The sequence below is a fragment of the Colletotrichum phormii genome (assembly GCF_030913505.1).
Source record: "Colletotrichum phormii strain CBS 102054 chromosome Unknown BDP81scaffold_23, whole genome shotgun sequence".
In the NCBI taxonomy this organism is placed as follows: Eukaryota; Fungi; Ascomycota; class Sordariomycetes; order Glomerellales; family Glomerellaceae; genus Colletotrichum; species Colletotrichum phormii.
The window spans coordinates 1-20,991 of NW_026851465.1; the positions used below are offsets into that span (position 1 = coordinate 1).

Consider the following 20,991-nt stretch of genomic DNA (forward strand, 5'->3'; position numbering starts at 1 on the left):
CAGTCACTTGACGCGCCTCCTACGACGCTGCTCTGCATCGTAAGCCTTGCATATCCCCCGTTGAGGGTGTTGGGTGGCCACGGCCTCATGTTTTGACTACTGGCCAATGCCGCGTAAGTGATGGTGTGGGGGTGTCAGCACTGAGAATCCTGTCACGCACGAGCCAAGCCGATGCCTAGTGAGATCGGAGGAACTTTCCAGGCACCCAACAAGCTTTCCGACAACCAGGGTATGGATTACACCAAACTCAATGAGCATTTGCCATGAAAATTTATTCTCTGCTTACGGTAGATCTGCGCAGAGAGGGGTTGGTGCTGCTATCATGAGGTGTGCGTGAGACTGTGAACGTCGGTGAAACGTAAGCAGAGGAACTCAGGAAATTATGCCAAGATGGCGTTGCTTGCTTCGCTCTCAAGCTACCTTAGGCAAGACGACGCGCAAGTGACGCCAGAAAGCCGAGCCGAATGACGGAGTAAACTTCGGAAATTTTCATTCAGGGCAATCCACTTCATCTATTGGCGTGTTTACGTGAGTCTTGATTGCCTGTTCAAGTACTTGTTTTCGCAATGCGCAGTCCCTTTTTTTTTTCGCAGGCACCCAAAAGGATGACTGTACTATTAGTAGCACAGTCGTATCTGCTTCCCCGATTAGGCAACGGCGAAGGAGTCACTGGTGGGTGTGGGTCGCACCTTACCTTTTTTTCCGAGGGTGGAGCCCAGTCAAGCCGGGCCCGCGTACCTGGTCCGGTATCCACACTGCCGCGAGTCCGGGGAAACATTTTCCTTCGCCCTTGATTTCCAATGACTGCGTATACACATCAGGCTGTCATGTTTTTCTATTTATTTATTTCCTTTCGGGGAGACCTGACATATAAGGACCTCGATTCGCCACAATATGGCCGAAAAAAGCAGGCAACAACTTCAACCTTTTCCGTGTCAACGCATCATGTCTGTCAACGCCGCTCTCCCTCCAACCCAGCGGGGCCAGAAGACCGCCCGGTCGGATGTGATGGATGACCTCAGCAAGCGAGTCGAAAGTAACCCATACGACGCGACGAAGAATCCCAAGGGCATCATTGATCTTGGGTCAGCCGTCAATGAGATTATGCTGGAAGACTTGGCGTGCTGGACGAAGCGAAATGTCAAGAAGAGCCAGCTCAAGGAGTGTAAGTGATTCCGCCCAACGCTGATGTTCATGCGTAGCTCGCTAGCTTGCTGATGCGATTACAGCCCTTGGCTACGGCGACGCACAAGGCTCCCCCGAGCTTCCAAAAGCAGCAGCAGCCTTCATGAACGAGCACTTCAAAGTCCGCCTACCCCTAACCGCCGACAACATCCTCGCCGCCAACGGTGTGACAACACTACTAGACACCCTCACATACAACATCACCAACGAGGGCGACGCCGTGCTCCTCGCGACACCAAGCTACGGGATGTTCGCCCGCGACGTCTGGACGCGCAACGGCGTCCGCGTCGTCGAGGTACCCTGCGACGACATCCCCGAAGAGCGTTTCTGGGGCGAACCGCCGCACGAGGACGGACCCATACAGGTTCCTGAGCTGGTCGTACGTCTGGAGAATGCGATCCAGGTCGAGTTGAGCCAGAAGCGCAAGGTCGGCGGCGTGTTATTGGCTAATCCTGATAACCCGATGGGTCGGTGCTACGCCGCACACGTGCTGTTACAGATTTCCCAGCTTTGCGCGAGGCATAAGATTCATCTTATTGTTGATGAGATCTACGCCATGAGCGCTGGAGATCGGTTTTCGAGTATATTGAGTCTTGGGCTCGATGTCAACTTTAGGAATGTTCATGTGCTATGGGGGTTGAGTAGGGTGAGCAGTCATTCCCGTCTAGGCCTGTTCTTGAGCCGTGCTGCCGTGAGTGGGGCCATTGTCTACTTCGGCTTCGGCTTCGCATGATGAATCACAAACAAAACCGACTGACTCTCTTCTTCACCCTTGCAGGATTTCGGCCTCGGTGGGCTCAGGGTTGGCTTCCTCGCGACATACAACCGGGAGATATACGAGGCGACGCGGGCGTCGAGGTGAGTCACAGCCTTCGCTTTACCAACACTAACACGCTGTACGCCCAACCAGGCTAACCATTGTTATCTACGAATAGCACATTCGGATGGGTCTCTGCACTCAGCGCATCAACAGCAGCGAAGCTCCTGTCGGACGCAAAGTACCTCCGCAACCAATATCTGCCCCAGTTCCGTCGCCGCCTGACCAAACGACGCACCTTTGTCGAGGAAGAGCTGGAAAAGTACGATATCCCACATGTCAAAGCCGAGGCGGGCTTCTTTGTGTTTGTCAATTTGTCCGAGTGGGTGGACCTCCTGCTCGAGAAGCATGGCAAGGAAGGGGATTTGAAGTTTTTGGAGTACTTGATGAAGTACCGCGTCTATCTTGAACCCGGACAGGTGAGTTCAATATCTTGGGGTGCTAAGAAGCTCGAGCAGCCGTCCCGTCTGAGGCTTGGTCGCTAACGATGGATTGATGCTGATGCGTCGCAGGCATTCTTCTCCAAGCGTGCGGGATGGTTCCGACTCAACTTTGGCGGGGAAAAGGAAACGTTCAAGCTTGGTCTCCAAAGGCTGTTTCAGTGTCTAAGGCTGCTTGACGGCAAAGACCACTTTGACCCCACGATCGGCCTTCCTGGGATCTATCACCCGCCGCCAAAAGGCATGGGTCATCTCGTCGCGATTTGAGGGAACAACGGAAAAATTGGTGTTTCGAGTACAAAAAAAATCGCCGCAGGGTGGAGGTACCTGAAAGGCTGAGAGCAACCACCGAGAAGCCGATGTCGTCGTACTTGGCGCGGCGAGATTGGCCCGAACTCTCTCAAGTCGCGGTGCGGCCGCTGGAGCCCTGCGGGGCACACAGCCGGTGGAATAACGAGATTTTGAGTCAGCACTAGGCAGTATTGGATGGACGAGACTCCTGCCAGCTGATGTGTGTGCACTGCATCACACACATTACTCTGGTAATATTGCATTATTTTGGAAACTGATTGGTGGGAAGCGAGGCTTTTGAAGTTTGGGATCAACGGCGTTGACCGAAGTGTCGGGTTTCTTCATTCTTGTTTTGGGGGAGTTTTATGGATCGTCTGAGGTTTTGTCCCATGATTTCCTCGCGTTCGTCCTGTTTTATGTCGATCTCGGACTTGATGCCGGCTTGCATGATCGACGTCTGAATCGCTTTCTTCGGTCTTCTGGGTCGGGTTTCTGAGCTGTGTACGGAACCGGCGAGAAAGAGATTTACTGAACCATATGTCATTCTTGACAGAAGATTTTGAGAAGTTGCAATGTGAAATTATTAGAGTTGCTTAAGCTTTGTTACCCGACGTATTTGCGGTCTCTTAACTGGCGGATTATCTGTGAGTTGCATCTTGTTTCTCTGGCTAACATGGAGACAAAGTCGTTGACATATTGACAATGTGGACCGTAATATTTAGAGTTTACCCTGATATAAGACGACTCCCTGCAGTAAGTTGCCTCGAGTCAATGCACCTTGTACTGAGCTGTGGAGCTGCGTGTGGTTCCAGTTGAGAAATACGAGTCAGAAGTCATCACGAACAAGTTGGTCTGTAAGTCAAGTTATTCACACGGGGCGATGGTATAAATACATGTACCTAAGTCAATAATTAAGTCAACCAAAGACACTGATCAATCCTCTATTTCTGTCCATAATCTCTCAACTGCTGGCATTTGAACACCTAATTCTACATTTTCTTTCCACCATAAGCCACGATGCGTTTCCCAACCGTCGTAAGCCTTCTTCCTTTCTTGATCACAGCTGCTCTTGCCCAGCAAAAGGGTGACAAGGGTACATTCAACTTCTATCATGTGGTCAATTCCAATGTGAGGGTGATGTACTGACACTAAGTTTTCTAGGGGAGTGTCGAAATGACGCCGACTGTATCCGATGCGTGAATGGCGTCACACCACTCATCTGCAAAAGTAGACAACACTGCCCCCTCTACCACTTCAGATAAACGATCTTGGCTGCTTGAATGCTCTTACTAACCGTGTATTGATGTAGCTGATTCAACCTCAACAACTGGTAAAAGATGCGGTGTTACAGGCGGCCCTTGTCGACCACTCAATTGAAATAGCACAGAGGAGGCAGTTGAGACAAATAGATTGGCCTACTGGGCTGCGTACAAATGATTTCACAGCAATATATACAACAGAAACCTAGGCAGAAGTTGAGAACCGTTCATGTGCTTGTTATCCATGAATAGTCACTTCACTTCACGTTGCAATCGGACCTTGTTAACGACTCGATAATTGCTATCTGGATAATTGTTCAAGACAGCATGCATTCCGTGACCCATCATCCTTCGTCTTCGGCCCTGTCCTGCTGCCAGCACCTGCAAGTTTGATTATGCTTATACCATGGGATCGCCACAAGAACGCCAAAAAACCGCAATAACGTAACTTCCAATAGTAAAGCCGCCTCCAGCATCCCCCCTATCAAAAACCCACCAAAGTGATATGGCCAGGCTGACAATAATCCCAATGGCCGAAATGAACATGAGGATATAACAGCTGGGTATTAACAGCCTCTGATTGAAGTCAGCGAGCTGTGCCTGTCGGATTGGAAGTCCAATTCGACCGCGGATAAGGGCAAGAGCATGGGCCACCTCGAGGTGGTACAATTAGACCGCGACTACCCAACCAACCTGCGGTTGGAATATCCCTTTTACACATTTTGCAGAATCAATCAATACAGAGATATTGATACTTCGTCACCCCCAGGACCCTACGGTTCGAACTAACTTCCCTGTGATAGGGATACCAACAGTGCCAACGAACTTTGGCTCTCGATGTCCTGGGCTAATGTGTCGATGACGTTTGGAATTGCTCCCCTGTGTGTGACGGCGGTGATGTCAGCTAATTGATTGAATGTCTGAAATGGAGATTATGGAACGGGCTGTTCTTACTGTGGGTTTCGAGGACTATGAGCTGTGTCCAAGTGTTGAGGGGCGATGGTGGATGAGGCTCGCGTTATAATCTCGGACGTATTCCCTTGAGCTACCTGTGCCGGATTTGAAGGGTTGTCGACGAATTCGGAAACAGTTCTGAGAAGTGGGATTTGGAATGCTTCAGTGTTGGTATTCCTTTCACAGGGAATTTGGTTCGAACCGTAGGGTCCTGGGGGTGACGAAGTATCAATATCTCTGTATTGATTGATTCTGCAAAATGTGTAAAAGGGATATTCCAACCGCAGGTTGGTTGGGTAGTCGCGGTCTAATTGTACTCCCTCGAGGTGGCCCATGCTCTTGTCCTTATCCGCGGTCGAATTGGACTTCCAATCCGACATTCAGACCACTCTTCTTCTAAGTCTTGTCTTGATGGTTCCAATAGAATCGCACAGGCACGCTCAATCATTTCCTCGCCACTGGCCATCTCTAATGATGCTTCTCCTGGTCCCTCCATCAGCTCTGACATCATTGTGATTCTGGCACTGATGCCCGAGATCAGTCTTCTTGTGTCGCGAAACATGGCTAGAAGGAGATTAGAGTTTTTGAATCTCAAAAGCCTTTGAAGCATTCCGCGACGAGAATGAAGTTTGTACAAGCTGCGTAGTCGCCCATCTGAGGGCCTTAATTTCAACTTGAACTCATGGCCCATAAAGTCAATTCGACGCTCCAGATTCCTCAGGTCATTCTCAATAGCATTGCGGATTCGATGTCTGTCGGTGTTCTGATTTTCTAAGATGGTTGGTAAGTCGCTGAGAGGAGTTAAAATGGATTCGACCTGTAGGTCCAACAAAGATAGATCTTGTTGTAATGCCGCTAGCTGCCTCGGTAAGTCGTCTATTACTCTTACAAATTCGGCGATATGTGAGACAGCATAACCAGTTGTAACAGCCAATGAAAGAGTGAGAGGATCCATGTCAGTGTAATCAAAGGAGGAATCGTGGTATCGGTCGTAGGGCGAGTAGATACGACCTTCTATTATCCCAACTAGGCCGATGTGAAGGATCGGTACGCGTTTAGGAGGTAGGTTCGCTTCTCTGTGCGCGAGTATAGTTAGTGACCACGTAGCTAATTTTTCATGGAAAACAATTTACCTTAGACTTCACCTTCTCAAGCTCTCGCTCCAATGCAAGGGCTCGGGATCTCTGAACATGATACTGGGCGTGGGTCTCTTGATACCTTTTTCGTTCCTCAGCTCCCGCGGTTTGGGCGTACCGGAGCTGAACAGGAAGAGTCTTGGCCTTCTCCTTGGTCTTATGGACAAGAGTACGGAGCTTGGTGTTATCTTTGTCCACTTCCTCTTTGCTGCGCTCTTCAAGCAAAGCAAGGCGGAATGGTGTGAGGTCTGGCTGGACGGAGGTACGAAGCTCGTCGTTCTCTTTGAGTGCCTTGTCGAGTACAGAGTTCAGATTCTTTGCCTGAGTCTTGATACTGCTATTTTTCGTTGTGAGTTTCTCATTCTTGTCGGAGATCTTCTAGATCTCGACACGAAGTTCCCTCAACTCGGCATTGAGAGCTTGATTATCGGCTGCAAGGACTTTCTTGTCCTCCTCGAGACACATAACTTGCAGGTTAAGAGCTCTCAGCTCATCGAGGTTATCGGTGAATGCAGAGTCAGCACGCTCTTGAGGCCCCGGAACCTCGAAGCTGCCCGTCCGCGTACCCTTACCAGTGCCTTGCAAAGCTGTTAGCTCATGACCATAGAGTAAATGTAACAAGATCTGGCAAAAAAGAGCTACAATTCCTTTGGGAACGTACCTAGGTTGTCGTGTTCGCGTAATTCAGCTGGAGTGGAATTGCCAGTCTGTGCAGGCGCTGGTTGCTCAAAAAGACGACCAGTAGATCGAACCGGAATCGCGAGGTTGACAGGCTCCCTGGCCATTCCAAAGAGATGCTCGACCTGTTCCTCCCTCTTGACGGCCACGATAGCTGTGTTCTGCCCACGAGAGGCTCTCATGGCATCTGATTGACTTGATACTTCAGTCCAACAGTCAAGGACGGTCAGAAAGCTATGAAAGCCCTGGGAGCCCTGCACAGATGCGGTCAGAAAGGCGGATTTGCCGGCATTGGCAAGAAACGCCTTGCGGGCCCGGGTGAAGGCGCGAATTATATCGCGAACTTTGTTCGCAGAAACGGCGACTTTCAAGTTCCAAGACCTGCGATTTCGGCGAAGCTCGACCAAGACCTCTTGCCATATCCGGGATCCAGACGTGTACGTGTAGCTGGGTGGGGGGTCGGTTCGGATCATTGAGGTAGCTGTCTCGACAAGGACTCTTGCCAGTCGTGCTGCAGACAGGCTATGATCGAGCTTCGACATCCTCTTTGGGTTGTCCATCATATCTGTGAGCAGAGCCACGGAGGCCGCTCTCAGAGCCCGGGGGATGATCAGTCGATGGCCAGATTCGAGGCCAGGGATGGTGTCGATGGCGGCAGTCAACACCCGCTCACAATCCATCGAACCAGCCTTGCTGCCGGCTCGAGGGTCGCCAGATTGCATCCGATGGCGCCAGGATCTGCGGGTACCGTCAGGTAGCTTACTGGCCGTCGGATCCATCGCGACCTATTAGTGAGGTATTCGCAGAAGATAAATAGAAGAAGACGGCGAGAGGGAAGAAACGGGAATTGGCTGTGTGAGATGGGATTTGGGGCAACTGCAACTTGCTAGGCTGAGTTGGTAATGACTATCGCTGGCGGCTGATATGCGTTGATGAAAAAAAGAGGCAGGTGGTGGATGGCAGTCAGTGGTAGAAGTAAAAGTATACACGTTAAGTGGGCCTGCCGGGGAAAAGGTGAAGGGCTTCTCTGACGTGACAGGTAGTTGGGCCTAGATCTTTTGATCGTGTCGGCCCGGAGATCAAAATTTGTGAGCCTTTTCCTTGTTGTAGGGTTCACCTCAACAAGACATAGGTTAGAGCAACCATCGTCCCGGGCGGAACTTTGCTTGCCACGAGCCATGACCTACTTTCCAGGAAAGAAGTGCTTTGAAAAATAGACAAGAACTGTTTTGGCTGTTGGTATATGAAGTCAGTTTGTTCCCCTCATAATCTCATCTCTATCGACGCCATGGCCGCCGCACCATGCGTATGAAGAGTGTCTTGGTGTAAGCAGAAGCTCCCGGACAGAAACAGAAGAAATTTTCATCATTGATTGTATTTTGATTTATGGGAAAAGACTGTGAGGATCTCGCATCACTTCGTAGGGAAAATTGAAAAAATACCGGCGCCCACAAGATCACTAAGGGCCAGCCCATGGCTTTTTTTTTTGTTTGAGCACAAAAGTTATTGGCTAAGTACATATAGTTACTTGGAGATATACACCATCATTAAACTTTTCATATTCATTGACCAGGCTTTTTATTGACGTTAAACTACCTATGCCTGTTTCCACAGCCTCTCGCGTTCTTCATCAAGCTCAGCTCGTGTGTTCTTGTGATTGTCAGATTGTCCGTGATTGAACTCTACCCAGCAAACCAAGCCCCTACTAATACCACCCAAACACTTCATAACAAAAACCAAATTAACAAACAAAGCACCCTATCGTCCCAATCCTGTGAATATTTGTCGGTTGCTGTTCCTCATACGCCATCAGTCACTTGTGTTGTAGCTCTATCATGAGCTCCGCTTCATGAGATCTAGATTTGACCAGATCCAACTGCAGCGACACATTCTCGCCATTAGATTTAACTAGCATGGATCGCAAAGTCTCGTTCTCGGCGCGCAGTCTATTGACCTCACGACATAGATGATTCTCGTCGGCCTGCTGGTTCTTGGGGGCGGAGCCCGTGTTGTTGTTCTTGGGGACGGAGCCCGTGTTGGTGTTGTTATTCTTAGAAGCAGTGGTGCCTCGTGAGGCTCCAGCAACTGGAGTCTGCTGATTGTAAGAAGTGAGACCCTTGGCCTTGAAGTCTGCGGAAAGGTTGTACTTTCGAACAAACTCTCTCAAACTGTCGAGAGCGCGTAGAAAGTGCTTGAGCTCCTTGACATCGGTCGGATTGCCAGAGGAAGGACCTTTCAGATAGGTCGAACGAGCGCCGCAAAGAAAACTCATGAACTGAGCAATCTCTCTGCCATAGAAGGGAACGTTACAGAATGCCTTGCCCCTAATGCCGATGAGCTTCTCCATAGCATGATCCCAGAGATTACCGCCAAAGACGTAGTTCGGCTCGTTGGCCACCATCAGGGCGAAAGCGATGAGGGATGTGCCACGAGTAGCAATGAAGATCCTGCGACCCATCTCGGATGGCAATGTGTCGTCGTGCTTACCGCACCAGGCACAGAGAATCTCGAGGAAGGATGTTTTGGCTTCAGCGGAGAAGGCTTCATCGCCAAGACCAGCACCGAACTTCAGGCCGGGAATGCTGCTCAGCGATCCCAGCCATATTTGCATAGACTTTCCGTTCGCGATCTTGCGGGTGGAAGGGGGGGACTTGTTCGCCATAGTTGCTGCGTCTTTCAGAAACGAGTTAGTCCTGCAATTCACTGACCCTCAAAGGTCCTTTGGGGAAGTTGTTACCTTAATGCTTAGCAGCGTTATCGGAGGAGTGGCAGAGATTTGAGTCGAGACGTCTTTCTCTGGGCTGGATTGAGAGACTGGAATAGGGAAGGAAGATGAAAGCAGAGCACAACAGAGGTGCCAGATATGAAGGGTGTGCAAGATACACAAGAGAGATACAAGGAGAAGCTCTTGACGCGCGTCTTTTCTCGAGTGGGTTGGGATGTTGGAATGGGGAAGAAAGAGGAAAGTAGAAGACGACAGACGTGCGAGAGATAAGTGCTTTGAGATGTCCAATACGGAGGTACGAGGGGAGGTAGAGTGAATGGAAATCTACGCGATAGTGAATAGAAGGGAGTCTATGTGAAGGTGAATGGAATGGAATCTGCGCGATGGTGAATGAGAGGGTACCTAAGGGACACGATGGTGAATGTGAAGCTATGAAGTGGGGATCATGGTCTGCTGGGAGCAGTCATACAGTCACCGCCTATGGTCTATAGGTCGGTAGATTGCTTAAACTGTCACCATCGGATGAGGAGACCGCTTTGGCGCAACAGCTGGGACTGCTCACTCCCGACCTCAACGCAAGGTGCTCGGCCCCCGGTGGCTTCATTTTTTGAAGGTTCTGAGTTCGATTCCAGCTAGCGTACCTTTTTCTACTTATACACTCCCGCCTAATCTTGCCTCGCCTAGGCATCATGTAAACTTACACGTAGGGTCAGAGATGTCTCCAAGGTAGTTTGTGTGCTTCGTACCGGTGGGCGTGCCTTCTTACCGTTCAATACCACACATATATCTTAGAGAGAAATAGCCACGAGTCAGGTAACTGGACACTCGCGGGCGTCGAGGAAATCTAGCAGAAGGAACAAGACATTCCAGTCGACGGCGAAGATGGCCTCCAAGGAGTAGGTGTCATCATTAAAAAGGGAAAGCATCAACAAGGCAAATCTCAGCAGGGTATCCTTTTTCCAGAGTACCCATCATAATTCATTCAAACGTTCTTTCGGCGCAGGAGGATAATCACATTTGACGGATTGGTTTACTAAAAGCATGGGACTACCTCCAAACTCAACCATCCAGCCTCTAGCTCACTTCATCTTTTGTGTTGATATTGGCTAGATGTACCCTCCAGTTACCAGATTCGACGGCGGGCGTTCTTCGCCTTATCGAGCTCGGCTCGGAGCGCTTCGTTGACGAGTTCAAGAGTTTCTTGCTCTTCACGACGGGCGATGTCAAGGTTCGCCCGCTCCTCGGTCTTTGCCTGAGATGCCCGGATCTGGGATCGCAAGTCCTGAATCGTCTGATCACGGCTGTCCTGGGTGCTGGACTTGGCCTGCTCTGGCTTACCTGTAGTACGTCTGTGTAAGGCCTCGAAATATGACTTCGATCCAATAGCAAAAGTTGACTTACCCGATTCATTCTCAGGAATAGGACGGTAAGGCAAAATGATCTGATTGACAGTAGACGCCTTGGACGCGGAGGCAGCAGCGGCGTTGTCGGGATGAGGGCTGCGCGGCAGAGAGGGTTGGCTGCTGTCAGACGCGTCGGACTCGGAGGGAATGGCAGCATTCATCTTGTGTTCGTCAAGAACTGCGATCCACTCATCGAGAGTGGCAAGGAAGGCCTCAATGACAGGGTTGGGCTCGTCGATGTTAGTGTGGTTGGCTCTCAGATGCTGGAGGCGGGCGCGAATAATGCGGTCGATGACGAAAATAACTGAGTCGATTCCGAGCTCATCAGAATCATTCCATTCGCGGGAAGATCCAGAGTCTTCAGAGAGGCCAGTGAGAGCAGCGCCGTACAAAGTGCTGAAGTTCGAATGTTTGCCGGAGATGTGAAGGTTGACAATAGCACGGAAAAGGGCATCGCCCCGATTGGCGATATAATGCTGGCGAAGAGCAACGTGATCTCTGCCGTAGACAAAATAGTTGTTGGCGAACAGCTTCAGGAAGACGGCGTTGACTCGGCGATTGAAGAGGGGGTCATCGCCTTCGACGTAGAAGTCGAGGCCTGGAAGGTCCATGATGGCTTTGACCCAAGGGCGATTATGAGGAGCCATGATACTTTTGAGCTGGTAGCTGGTGATGTTATTTTTGTTGCTGCTAAAGGCCCTGGCTGGAAGAAAGGAGAAGTAGAAAAAGAAAAGAGTCGAAGGGGGGAACATTCAGGAGGCCAGGCCAAAATGGGCTCATTCTTTTGGGCAAGTTCAGATTTGTTATGAGATATCTGTCACGTGAGTGGGAAGTTCACGTTGAGGGCTGGAAAAAACCTCTTAATACCAGACGCAGGTGGGCCATCGAAATATGGCTGTGTCAAACAAACATCAGTGAATACACAGAAGTAAACAAAGAAATGAATATGCCATTATACGTAAATCCCCACCATGCTCACTCAGTCAGACACGATGAAATCTCGACATGGACAAGGTTATCTATCATTGGACTAATGTAAAATGAAGCACCATTTGCCACGCATTAGCATATTTAACTTTAGTTTCACAAATATCAAAAAGAAAACGTCGAAAAAATAGATTCCACAGAGGCATTCGAACTCCTGACCTTCAAAAAGCACCGGGGGTCAAGCTGGTGGCGCTGTAACCGGTAGTGAGCAGTCCCAACTGTTGCGCCACGAGGTCTCCTCGTCCGATGGTGACAAATGAGAGGAATAATTCCCACATGTAGCCTCGAGGCTACGCGAGATTCCTGAGGCTGCAATCGCAGCATGCTTGCTGGCTCATACCGTCAAGAATGGCAAATGCTGCCTGAGCTTCCTGCCACAGTCGGAAATTTCGACTTCAACTCCCCGCTTTCGCTTCCTACCTCCCGGTCATGCATTCATGGGTCTACCTGAAGTCTGAAAAAAAAAAGTCCCACCGTTAAGTATCATGTAATCTTCCGCATGTTTTGTTTCTTCAGTATGTATCTCTGCAGGTCGAGACTCCGGTAAAAGGTGGCGAGTTGAAGGATAGGTTTTGTGGAGATGCTTACAATGAGCCCTGAATCTATGATGGAAAAAGTTCAACAGCATGGAAAAGAGACCGTATCTATGGGGACATACATCTAAAATGCAGTGAATCTACAAAATGAAGACCGCGGCTGTTGTTATAAGTGGCGGTGGATAGGTGAGCAGTCGTCACGGGTAAGCTTTCAGTAGAGATCGAGAAAGCAATCATCTAGCAACCCGATGTTTCTCTCAATGGGGAGCTGAGTAAGATGCCTTCAGTCCGCTTGGCACCCATAATACCTAATTAACTAAGTAATATGAGATCAAAAATGGTAGGGGACAGACAAAATGAGAAAACCCAGAGTCTGAGGGGGGCTCGACCTCAAGACCTCAAAAATAAATTGCCACCGGAGAGTCAAGGTCCTTCTCATTTCGCTACGAGGCACTCGTAAATACTAGATCAGAACAAGTCTCATCAGATAGCGACAATCTGAGAGCAAAAGCTGTATATATGGCTTTACGACGCCACAATATTCCGGAACCGCCCATTCTACATACATACAGGCATCCCCGGGACATTTCGATCGAAGATGTCAATGCAGGCATCGACTTCGTGCCGCTCGTATCTCACTCCTCAGGCGCACTAACATTTGAAAAAGGTCCTGTATCATTAAACAACGTTGTACTGCCTGGTACGCTACGCCTACACGCCTCGAAGCACTGTTTGGGATGGATGGATAGTGGGTCGTCCAGAGAAGAAGGTTTGCGGGCACGATTATGTAATGGACCCTGTTTCCACAATGTTATCACAACTGCATACCTTTGCGGTGTAACATGCCCTTCGTTTCTTTTAGCCAAATGATTATTTTTCTAGGATGAATACTTTTTTTGCGACGGAACTCCGGCTTACTCCATAATAAGTCGAATTTGATAGTCACGACTACTCCCAGGGCTCGCCGTTCGCGATGCCGAGATGTGTCCCTGTCCCGCCAAGACGTTGCCCAGACTTCCAAGTCTCCCCTCTCCACTCATATCTCATTCCGATTCTCGCACATCATGAGGCAAACGATGCGCTAAGACGCAAGATTGGGACCAAGACCACCATAATTGTCATGACACCTTCGATAAGATGCTTGGCAGTGCGGGGAAGCTGGCTTGCAACTTTTTGCCTACGAAAGCGGCACGCCGCAAAGGATGAAGATGATGGTGGTGTTTGTATGTTCTTTTCTGGGAGGGCCATGAAGGCTATAAATACTCATCTCCCTTTATGCAAGTTTGGTATCCGGCTTTCTTGCTTCCAGCTCAAACTCTGACTATTAAAGATTTGCCTTCGGCGCCTCGTGAACCTTCTCGGCCACTTCCGCTGCCATGAAACTCTCTTTCAACAACCGAAAGGCCGAATCAGATGGCAAAGGTCCCACATTTGTCCCGATTGAAGTTGAGGAGGCTCTCAAAGTTGCCCCTGAGGTTCGAGACTACGCTGGAGCGCATGCGAAGTACGACCCAGCCGAAATTGCCCTAGTACGCCGGCTCGACTGTATGATCATGCCCGTTCTCTGGTAAGAAGGTGCCCCCATATTTGAAGTTTGGCTTTTACGGACTTTCTCCCCCAATCTTGGTACCCTTCACTATATCTTCGATTCGCCGGCCGTCGAACCGACGAATCTCGGTCTACTAACCATGCTGTCACTGCCTATCGCACATCTTTGCTAACGAACATTCAAGGTTCATGTACTGGCTCAATTACTTGGTGAGAATTCTCAAGCCCTAAGACTGTTCATTGAAATCTCTGACATATGTCCAAGGATCGTAATGCCATCGCCCTCGCGAGACTTAACACCCTCGAAGAAGATCTCAACCTCTCCTCGACAGAATACCAAACATGCGTCTCCATCCTCTTCGTCGGATACGTCATCGTCGGTATTCCCGCCAACATGGTCGTAACACGCGTCCGCCCGAGCCTCTGGATGAGCTCCTGTATGGGTGTCTGGGCCATCATCAGCGCCCTCACCGCAGTCAGCCAGAACTACACGGGCTTGCTACTCACTCGCTTCTTCCTCGGCATCACCGAAGCTCCGTACTACCCTGGTGCTCTTTACGTTCTCGCCACGTTCTACACCCGCAAAGAGTTGGCGACGAGGATATCAATCCTGTATACGGGAAATATCCTCGCAACGGCATTTGCTGGCTTGATCGCGCTAGGAATCTTCCAGATGCATGGGATGGTTCGTCTTCAAAGTCCCAATATCCTAGTACAATGTCTGACAAATGACTAGTCCGGCATCGCAGGCTGGAGATGGCTCTTCATCATCCAGGGCGTAGTCACCTTCATAATCGCCATAATAGCCTTCTTCATCCTGCCCGACGAACCCCTCACGACGCGATGGCTCACCCCTGAAGAGCGCATCCTAGCCAACGAGCGTATCCTACGAGATACTGTCGGAAACACTGGCCAGACGACTACCTGGTCTGGTCTCCTCGAGGCTGCCAAAGATCCCAAGGTCTGGCTTTTCACCGTAATGCAGCACTGCCACCTGGGCGCGAACGGTTTCAAGAACTTTTTCCCGACTGCGGTTGAGACGTTGGGGTTTGATGAGACTATTACGTTGGTGCTTACTTGCCCGCCGTATCTCATTGCTGGGATAATATCGATTGCATGGTCTTGGTCTTCTGGGAGGTTCAATGAACGTACTTGGTCAGTCTGAAGCAAGGGGTCAAGAATCTCGATTGAACGCTAATTGTGATCAAAGGCACATCACCATAGCAAAGACAGTTGCTGTGTTTGGCTTTATCCTTGGCTGCGCCACACTCAACACTGGTGCCAGATACTGTACGTAACTCTCCCCGGGGAAAAGTCCTCAGAGATTTACTAACCTATCAGTCTCCATGGTCGTCTTCTCCGTCGGCACATATGCAGTGAATTCAATCATACTAGGGTGGGTCTCGGCGACTTGCTCCCAGACGAAGGAAAAGAAGGCGTCCTCCCTGGCCATCGTCAACTGCATCGCCGTCGCATCCTTCATCTGGACACCCTACATGTGGCCCAAGTCGGATGAGCCCCGATACGTCATGGCGATGTCTTCGAGCGCGGCGCTCAGCGTTGCGACTGCTATGGGTGCCTGGGCGATGCGGTTCTGGCTCATGAGTGAGAACAAGAAGATTCGGCAATCTGAGAGTGAGAATATTCTGTTTTATGCGTATTGAGGTTCTGGTCAGGTAGAGACTGCAGGATGCTTGGAACAAAGACAATGCCGACTATATTCAACAGACGTATTTCAGCCTAGACACTCAATCACGTAGCAATCCCTGAAGTACCCCTTCCCATTGTAATCCCCAAAGGCAGCGACGGGATATCTGTTCACCAGTTGCCACATCTCACAGTCCTCCTCGACTCCATCGATGGTCATTCTGATTGCCCGGCCCTTTCTCCGCTCTCTGAGCTCGAGCTCTAACGCCGACTTCAAGTAAATCCACGCAACGATGTCAGGACCCGTGAGACCCGAAGAAATCAGCCTCGGAAGCAGGTAGTCAAGGACGGTGGTGATGAAGTTGGTGTCTTCGGACAAACCCGCAGCCATTCTGAGCAGGACATCCACCCGAAGAACAGTAAAATGCTGTCTTTGCTGCATGTTCATCCCGCATACGATGCCAAGAATGACCTTGGCTAGGGCATCCGTGCCAGAAGACTGGACAGACGGGTCGAATAGAGAGCGGAGGTAACTGCACGTCATCCTGCACACGAGATAAATCACGTACTCGAGAGCCTTTCGTGTGTCACCGAAACGGTAGGTTACGAAAGTCTCAAACGTGGCGCCGCTAATCAGATCTGAATCCGTGCCGAGCTTGACGACCGGCATATCATGGGTGCAGAGCCCCTTGTGCCAGTTATCCAGCCTGTGAGAAAAGACATCACACTGCCGCAATATCGTGTCTGATGTAAGGTTTTCCTTGTGGAAGTCCTTGAGACGGACGTTGCGGCGATCGCATTCGCGGCCCAGGACGGATATCAGCCACACGGCGACCTTTTCTGATGCGCTACTGCCATCGACGGTGGTGTCTTGGCTGAATGAGGCTTCCATTGCATACCGTGCATGAAGACCATGAAGCCTGGACAGGATATCCCGAATGGTTAGTTGCGGGTCTAGTAAGCTGGACACATCGTAACTATCTACGGCGTTGCAACTCGATCGCGTCGGCGTCATCATGAATCGGACATCGTAGCGAAGCATTCGCCAAGCTTTGAAGAGGTCGGGGATAGACGACGCTGCAAAGTCGAGCTTGGAAGCGATGGCGTCGAGGCCAGTGGCGTGGTTCCTGATTCCGAGAGCGGTGCCGGCTTCCAGCTCGTGGTATGCCAGTAATAAGGCGGCGCCCGCGAGTTCTTCGCCGCGGTGGGTTTCCACGTTTTGAAGCTGGGCTTGGAGCCCCTTGACGGCTGTGTCGTAGTAGATCCAGACGCTGCTGTCGTCACATACTCGGCGGAGGACAAGCGGATCAATGGGCAGAAGCTGCGTCAGCTTGATGTTGCTGGCCGAGAGGGCTAGTACCGCCGACCGAAAGCAGCTGCTCTGACGGAAGAGGTTCGGAAAGGAAAGGGCAACTGGAATTGATGGGAGGACGTTTCTATTGAAGTGCTGGATGAGGACCTCTTCTAGAGGTATCGGTAGCTGGCAGTCTATTGTTGGTTCGCCTAAAGGAGATGAGGTAGATGTGGAGGACCCTGGAGACGAGCCGTCGGTGACGAGAAACTCGTCCCAGCCAGTCGTCAAGGCCGGGCTTGGAGCTTCTACGGTCGGTATCGAGCTGTTTTGTTCTCCTCTTGTCGGCATCAAGCGGCTAGCAGGGGTTTCAAGCGGTGTAGGTTGTCCTAGTTCAACCGAGTTGATCTTCGACTGTGCCGTTCCGTGCTGTTGTTGAGATGCATCCTGCACCGTGGAGGAAGCACTAGAAGTGTCGAAAAGTGGCCACGGTAACGTGAAGGACCCAGCGAGCCAGTCCTCGGCGCTCGTCGAGTGCCATGGGGGCAAAGGTGCCGGAACCGGAGCTGCCAACGGACCATCTCTCGCCGGTAGTTCTATGACATCCTTCAACGTTGATGGTTCCCGAGGGGCAGGGGAGGACCCCCCAGTTGAGCTGAGGCGGCGATGTTTTCTTCGCTCATCCTCGAGACGTAGGGCGGCCCATCTAGCCTCTTCGAACTTCCGCGAAGACTCGGCAGCCCGCGTGGTGACGTCTCTGAAGGTCACGGAGCGCTCATAACCGCTGCACTTCACTCCTTTCTTCACGCAAGCAAGGCATTCCGGGCGCGTCTCGTCGCACTGGCTTAAGAGTCAGTTGATCAGGACTTCTAACGAAACAAGGGGAACGGCAGGTAGATTAGGAAGAAAGTGAGGGATGCGTGGTCACCTTTCTTCTTTTCTTTTTGCAATTTTGACACCCTGTTCGCTTGCGAACAATGTCAGTCTTTTTGGGGCGGGAAGAGTAGGATTCCATGGGTGTTGTCGAGCCGAGGCGGAGACCGTTGGAGCCAAGCTTTTGGCGGCACATTAAGGTCGGTGGAGCTGGTGACTGTTCAAGCTGCTCAGATAGTCATCAGAAAACAGAAGAGGCACTCCTTTCCGTACGTCATTGAGTCCTACAGAGTATGCAAAGAGGAATAACGGCCAGGACGAATGCCAAGAATATCGAGTGAATGCGCGCCAGAGAGCCATGAAAGTGAAGATCAGTCGCCCCAGATTGAGCGAATAAGCAAGCGATGTGCGCTTTCCCTAATTCGGTCAGCGGGTGCGCCGCTAAGCCTGTTATGGTTGCGCGGAACGGCTCTACGTACCAGTCTCCACCGATTCCGCGCCGGCGTTCGGCGATAAAGTCGCCGGGAGATGAACCGAAACTACCTAAGTACTAACACCCACAACAAAGAGTTTCTTGTGGATACGTGGAGAGAACGGGTTTTAACCAATTTGATGTGCGACAAGCATGTCTCTATCCAAGGGATGCATGACGTTTGTACTAGCAATGACGCTCAACCCAAAACATCGAAGACGAAAGAACTTGGAAGGATCTCAAGGTAACGCGCTGACTAGAATGAAATGGTCATGAAGCTTCTCATATCATGAAGACTTTGCAATGGTATTCAAGTCCCGCCTTGTAATAGTAAGCTAACAGCCTAAGTAGTAACCGACTGTGCCGCGACGAGTTCCTGAAGCCTCTTGTAGATCGCAAAGGCACTAGACAAGATGTTCTCGTCTTGCGCTGAGTCCGATTTGGCCTCAGCCATAGGTACACTTCCTGAATCGGAACCGGGAGAAGGTGGTAGCTGGAGCCAACCGTGCTGATACATCACCATTGCCGGCGTCTCCCCCTTATCATTCACAACACTTTGATCCGCTCCAGCCTTGATCAGTATGTCAAAAATTGCGGTCGCGTTTTTCACCCGCTTCTCTACCTCCATTGGACCACTAAGGAGCCCGCTCAGGAATCCATCGATGGTCTGTTGGCCAATGCTGTTTGTTCCGACGGCCCAGCCCACCGTGAAGCCCTGCTCCTCATCAAGGTCCCACGCCAGTACGTCGTTCTTTTCCCCGATGGGCAAGGGGCTTGTTTTTGAGAGGGTATAGGCAACGTGCAAAGCCGTCTCCCCGTTGACATTGGTGCCGTTGACGGAGGCTCCACAGCTGATGAGGAACTCAATAATTTCCACTCCCGCGTGAAGGACTCCTGGGGTCCTTTTGGCTAGGTGCATGTAGTCTGCGAGGAGACCTTTATACATGGCCTCAGTAAACGGACCGAAGATATCATGAAGAACTTTAAACGCCTGGTACGATTTCGCCGGCCCTGCAATTTCCAGGGCAGCACGAATAAGAAATACCTGTCGAAGCCGGTTGGATCTGCCCTCTTGGCGAGCAGGGCTTTGAGCTTCGCGTTTTGTAACGAGCTCCTTTCCGTCTCGGTCATATTGGTGGAAGGGAGCCTCACTGCTGAGGCTGACAAGCCGAGCAGGATGGGGCGACCTCCATCCGCGGGTATGCCAGGCGAGGCGTTATATGGATCCGCTCCAGCATCGAGGAGAAACTGGAACATCTCGGCCGATACGGGGTTGATCAGGCCTTCCACCAGTAGGTTGGCCTTGTATGCTATCGGTCCGTGACAGCGCGTACCCTCTTCTGTCCACCCCGCCCACTCGGTGTATTCGCGATTGACGTCGAACCCTCGGTCGAGAAGGAGGCGGAAAATCTCTTTGCTGACCTCTAGATCATCCGGTTTGTGGTCCATGAGGAAGATTTTGGTCACTTCTTGCAAACAAGTTACTTCGCCCTCGTCGTTGGGCGGGTATACCATTAATGCCCCGCTTTCAAGCAATAGCTCAACGGCATCCCGGTCCAAGTTCCATATGGCGGCCTCGAGCGGTGATTGATGGTCTAGGAAGACGTGAAGCGGGTCATCCTCCTCGCACTGGCAAAATCGAAGTCGCTGCGTCGCTGGACGTGCCCCTTCTACATGAGCGCCAGCTTCCAGCAGTCGACGGAGGCCTTTGATATCAGTGCCTCTATCGACATGCCATAGGAGTAGCGGTTCTGTTTGCAAGCATCTGTCCTTGTCGATAGGAATGTTTGGAGCAAGCTCTAAAAGGGTCTCGATCATGGCACCGCTGTTCGCCAGGTGCAAGAGACTGATCTGGTGATCAACGTCCACCGGCGTGCCACGGAACGTAAAGACTTGCAGCAGCGGGTTCTCGAAGTCTGCGCCGTTTTTATGTAGGAGTTTGACGATGTCAATCTGGTCCTCCAAGATGGCGTGGGCCAGCACGGAGTAGGATTATGAAGATCTTGTGTAAGTCGCACGCAGGGCGATACAGGCGTTCAGTTGCGAGGAATCCCGGAGTACCGTGTCTGATGGCAACGTTTGACGGCGCTTGAAGCGTCAGATTGTCGACAGGGAATTCAAAGTCGGCTGGGCAGGCAAGCAGGCAAGCGCTTGCGTTTCCCACGCAAAGTTCGCATCGTAGCCGAGTTTCAATAGCTCCTCGACCCTGCCGACGTTCTTGTTGATGATGGCTGACATCATTGCGCTGTATCCTTGCAATGCTAGATCGCGGTGCAGCAAGAGACTACGCTCGAATGATGTTGCGAAGCGTTTTTGAGTGAGGGTGAGTTGAAGGATCTCGTTCACAGTGAGGTATTCGCCTATGCCGTGCATGATGTCTTCTGCCAGAGTGGATAGGGGAGCCATGGTGCCCGATGGACTGAAGGGGGCTTTCGGCCCCTTCTTCTGAACTGATGGCAACAGAGATGTGCAAAAGTGTAACTCTGACCAAATAGTAGCTGCGTAGGGCTGGCGAAATATAAAGAATACCATACTATCCGCGAGTGAGATAATCGAGACAGCCCTGGCAGGGCGGACAACTCGGATGCCGGCATGTCCAAGGATTACAACGAAGAGCGGCCAAGAGAATGACAGTACGGGAATGAAAGCAGAAGCGAGTCGCCTTGGCAGCTGAAATGCAACTTATGCAAGTTAGGTAATAACGTCAAGTCGCAAGGCAGACTGGGCAGACTTGGCAGCTTGGCTGCCT

General features: G+C 51.0%; 8 protein-coding genes across 8 annotated transcripts; 3 read left to right on the forward strand and 5 right to left on the reverse strand.

Moving 5' to 3' along the window:
* Positions 1–945: 945 nt before the first annotated feature.
* On the forward strand, positions 946–2,709 carry BDP81DRAFT_464374 (aminotransferase class I and II; the record flags this gene model as incomplete). Its single annotated transcript, XM_060594140.1, has 5 exons — positions 946–1,165; positions 1,230–1,831; positions 1,964–2,043; positions 2,121–2,421; positions 2,515–2,709. The coding sequence occupies 5 exons, from the start codon at positions 946–948 to the stop codon at positions 2,707–2,709; spliced, it is 1,398 nt and encodes a 465-aa protein (XP_060440573.1).
* Positions 2,710–3,655: 946 nt separating this feature from the next.
* BDP81DRAFT_437015 (EC18 protein) lies at positions 3,656–4,280 on the forward strand. The gene is made up of 3 exons (XM_060591191.1): positions 3,656–3,826; positions 3,895–3,960; positions 4,043–4,280. Exons 1-3 carry the CDS (start codon positions 3,751–3,753, stop codon positions 4,108–4,110), a joined length of 210 nt encoding a protein of 69 aa, XP_060440574.1. The 5' UTR covers positions 3,656–3,750; the 3' UTR covers positions 4,111–4,280.
* A 1,721-nt stretch (positions 4,281–6,001) lies between these two features.
* BDP81DRAFT_398228 (uncharacterized protein) lies at positions 6,002–7,539 on the reverse strand (the record flags this gene model as incomplete). Its single annotated transcript, XM_060588425.1, has 4 exons — positions 6,002–6,022; positions 6,080–6,419; positions 6,489–6,660; positions 6,744–7,539. 4 exons carry the CDS (start codon positions 7,537–7,539, stop codon positions 6,002–6,004), a joined length of 1,329 nt encoding a protein of 442 aa, XP_060440575.1.
* A 1,034-nt stretch (positions 7,540–8,573) lies between these two features.
* BDP81DRAFT_398229 (uncharacterized protein) lies at positions 8,574–9,422 on the reverse strand (the record flags this gene model as incomplete). Its single annotated transcript, XM_060588426.1, has 1 exon — positions 8,574–9,422. The coding sequence occupies one exon, from the start codon at positions 9,420–9,422 to the stop codon at positions 8,574–8,576; it is 849 nt and encodes a 282-aa protein (XP_060440576.1).
* A 1,186-nt stretch (positions 9,423–10,608) lies between these two features.
* On the reverse strand, positions 10,609–11,499 carry BDP81DRAFT_474740 (uncharacterized protein; the record flags this gene model as incomplete). Its single annotated transcript, XM_060594700.1, has 2 exons — positions 10,609–10,823; positions 10,887–11,499. 2 exons carry the CDS (start codon positions 11,497–11,499, stop codon positions 10,609–10,611), a joined length of 828 nt encoding a protein of 275 aa, XP_060440577.1.
* A 2,288-nt stretch (positions 11,500–13,787) lies between these two features.
* On the forward strand, positions 13,788–15,659 carry BDP81DRAFT_500407 (major facilitator superfamily transporter; the record flags this gene model as incomplete). The annotated part of the gene is made up of 6 exons (XM_060595510.1): positions 13,788–13,978; positions 14,145–14,169; positions 14,225–14,644; positions 14,696–15,114; positions 15,170–15,249; positions 15,301–15,659. 6 exons carry the CDS (start codon positions 13,788–13,790, stop codon positions 15,621–15,623), a joined length of 1,458 nt encoding a protein of 485 aa, XP_060440578.1. The 3' UTR covers positions 15,624–15,659.
* Positions 15,660–15,694: 35 nt separating this feature from the next.
* On the reverse strand, positions 15,695–17,912 carry BDP81DRAFT_329503 (uncharacterized protein; the record flags this gene model as incomplete). Its single annotated transcript, XM_060585317.1, has 2 exons — positions 15,695–17,737; positions 17,826–17,912. The coding sequence occupies 2 exons, from the start codon at positions 17,910–17,912 to the stop codon at positions 15,695–15,697; spliced, it is 2,130 nt and encodes a 709-aa protein (XP_060440579.1).
* Positions 17,913–18,585: 673 nt separating this feature from the next.
* Positions 18,586–19,691, reverse strand: BDP81DRAFT_453342 (uncharacterized protein; the record flags this gene model as incomplete). The annotated part of the gene is made up of 2 exons (XM_060592820.1): positions 18,586–19,253; positions 19,577–19,691. 2 exons carry the CDS (start codon positions 19,689–19,691, stop codon positions 18,586–18,588), a joined length of 783 nt encoding a protein of 260 aa, XP_060440580.1.
* Positions 19,692–20,991: the final 1,300 nt, after the last annotated feature.

Excerpts from the sequence above, each read along its gene's own strand:
- BDP81DRAFT_437015 (XM_060591191.1), top strand. The coding sequence starts at position 3,751 with ATGCGTTTCCCAACCGTCGTAAGCCTTCTTCCTTTCTTGATCACAGCT. Across the intron at positions 3,827-3,894 it reads CCAGCAAAAGGGTGACAAGG|GGGAGTGTCGAAATGACGCC; the intron begins GTACATTCAACT and ends TAAGTTTTCTAG. Across the intron at positions 3,961-4,042 it reads CACACCACTCATCTGCAAAA|CTGATTCAACCTCAACAACT; the intron begins GTAGACAACACT and ends GTATTGATGTAG.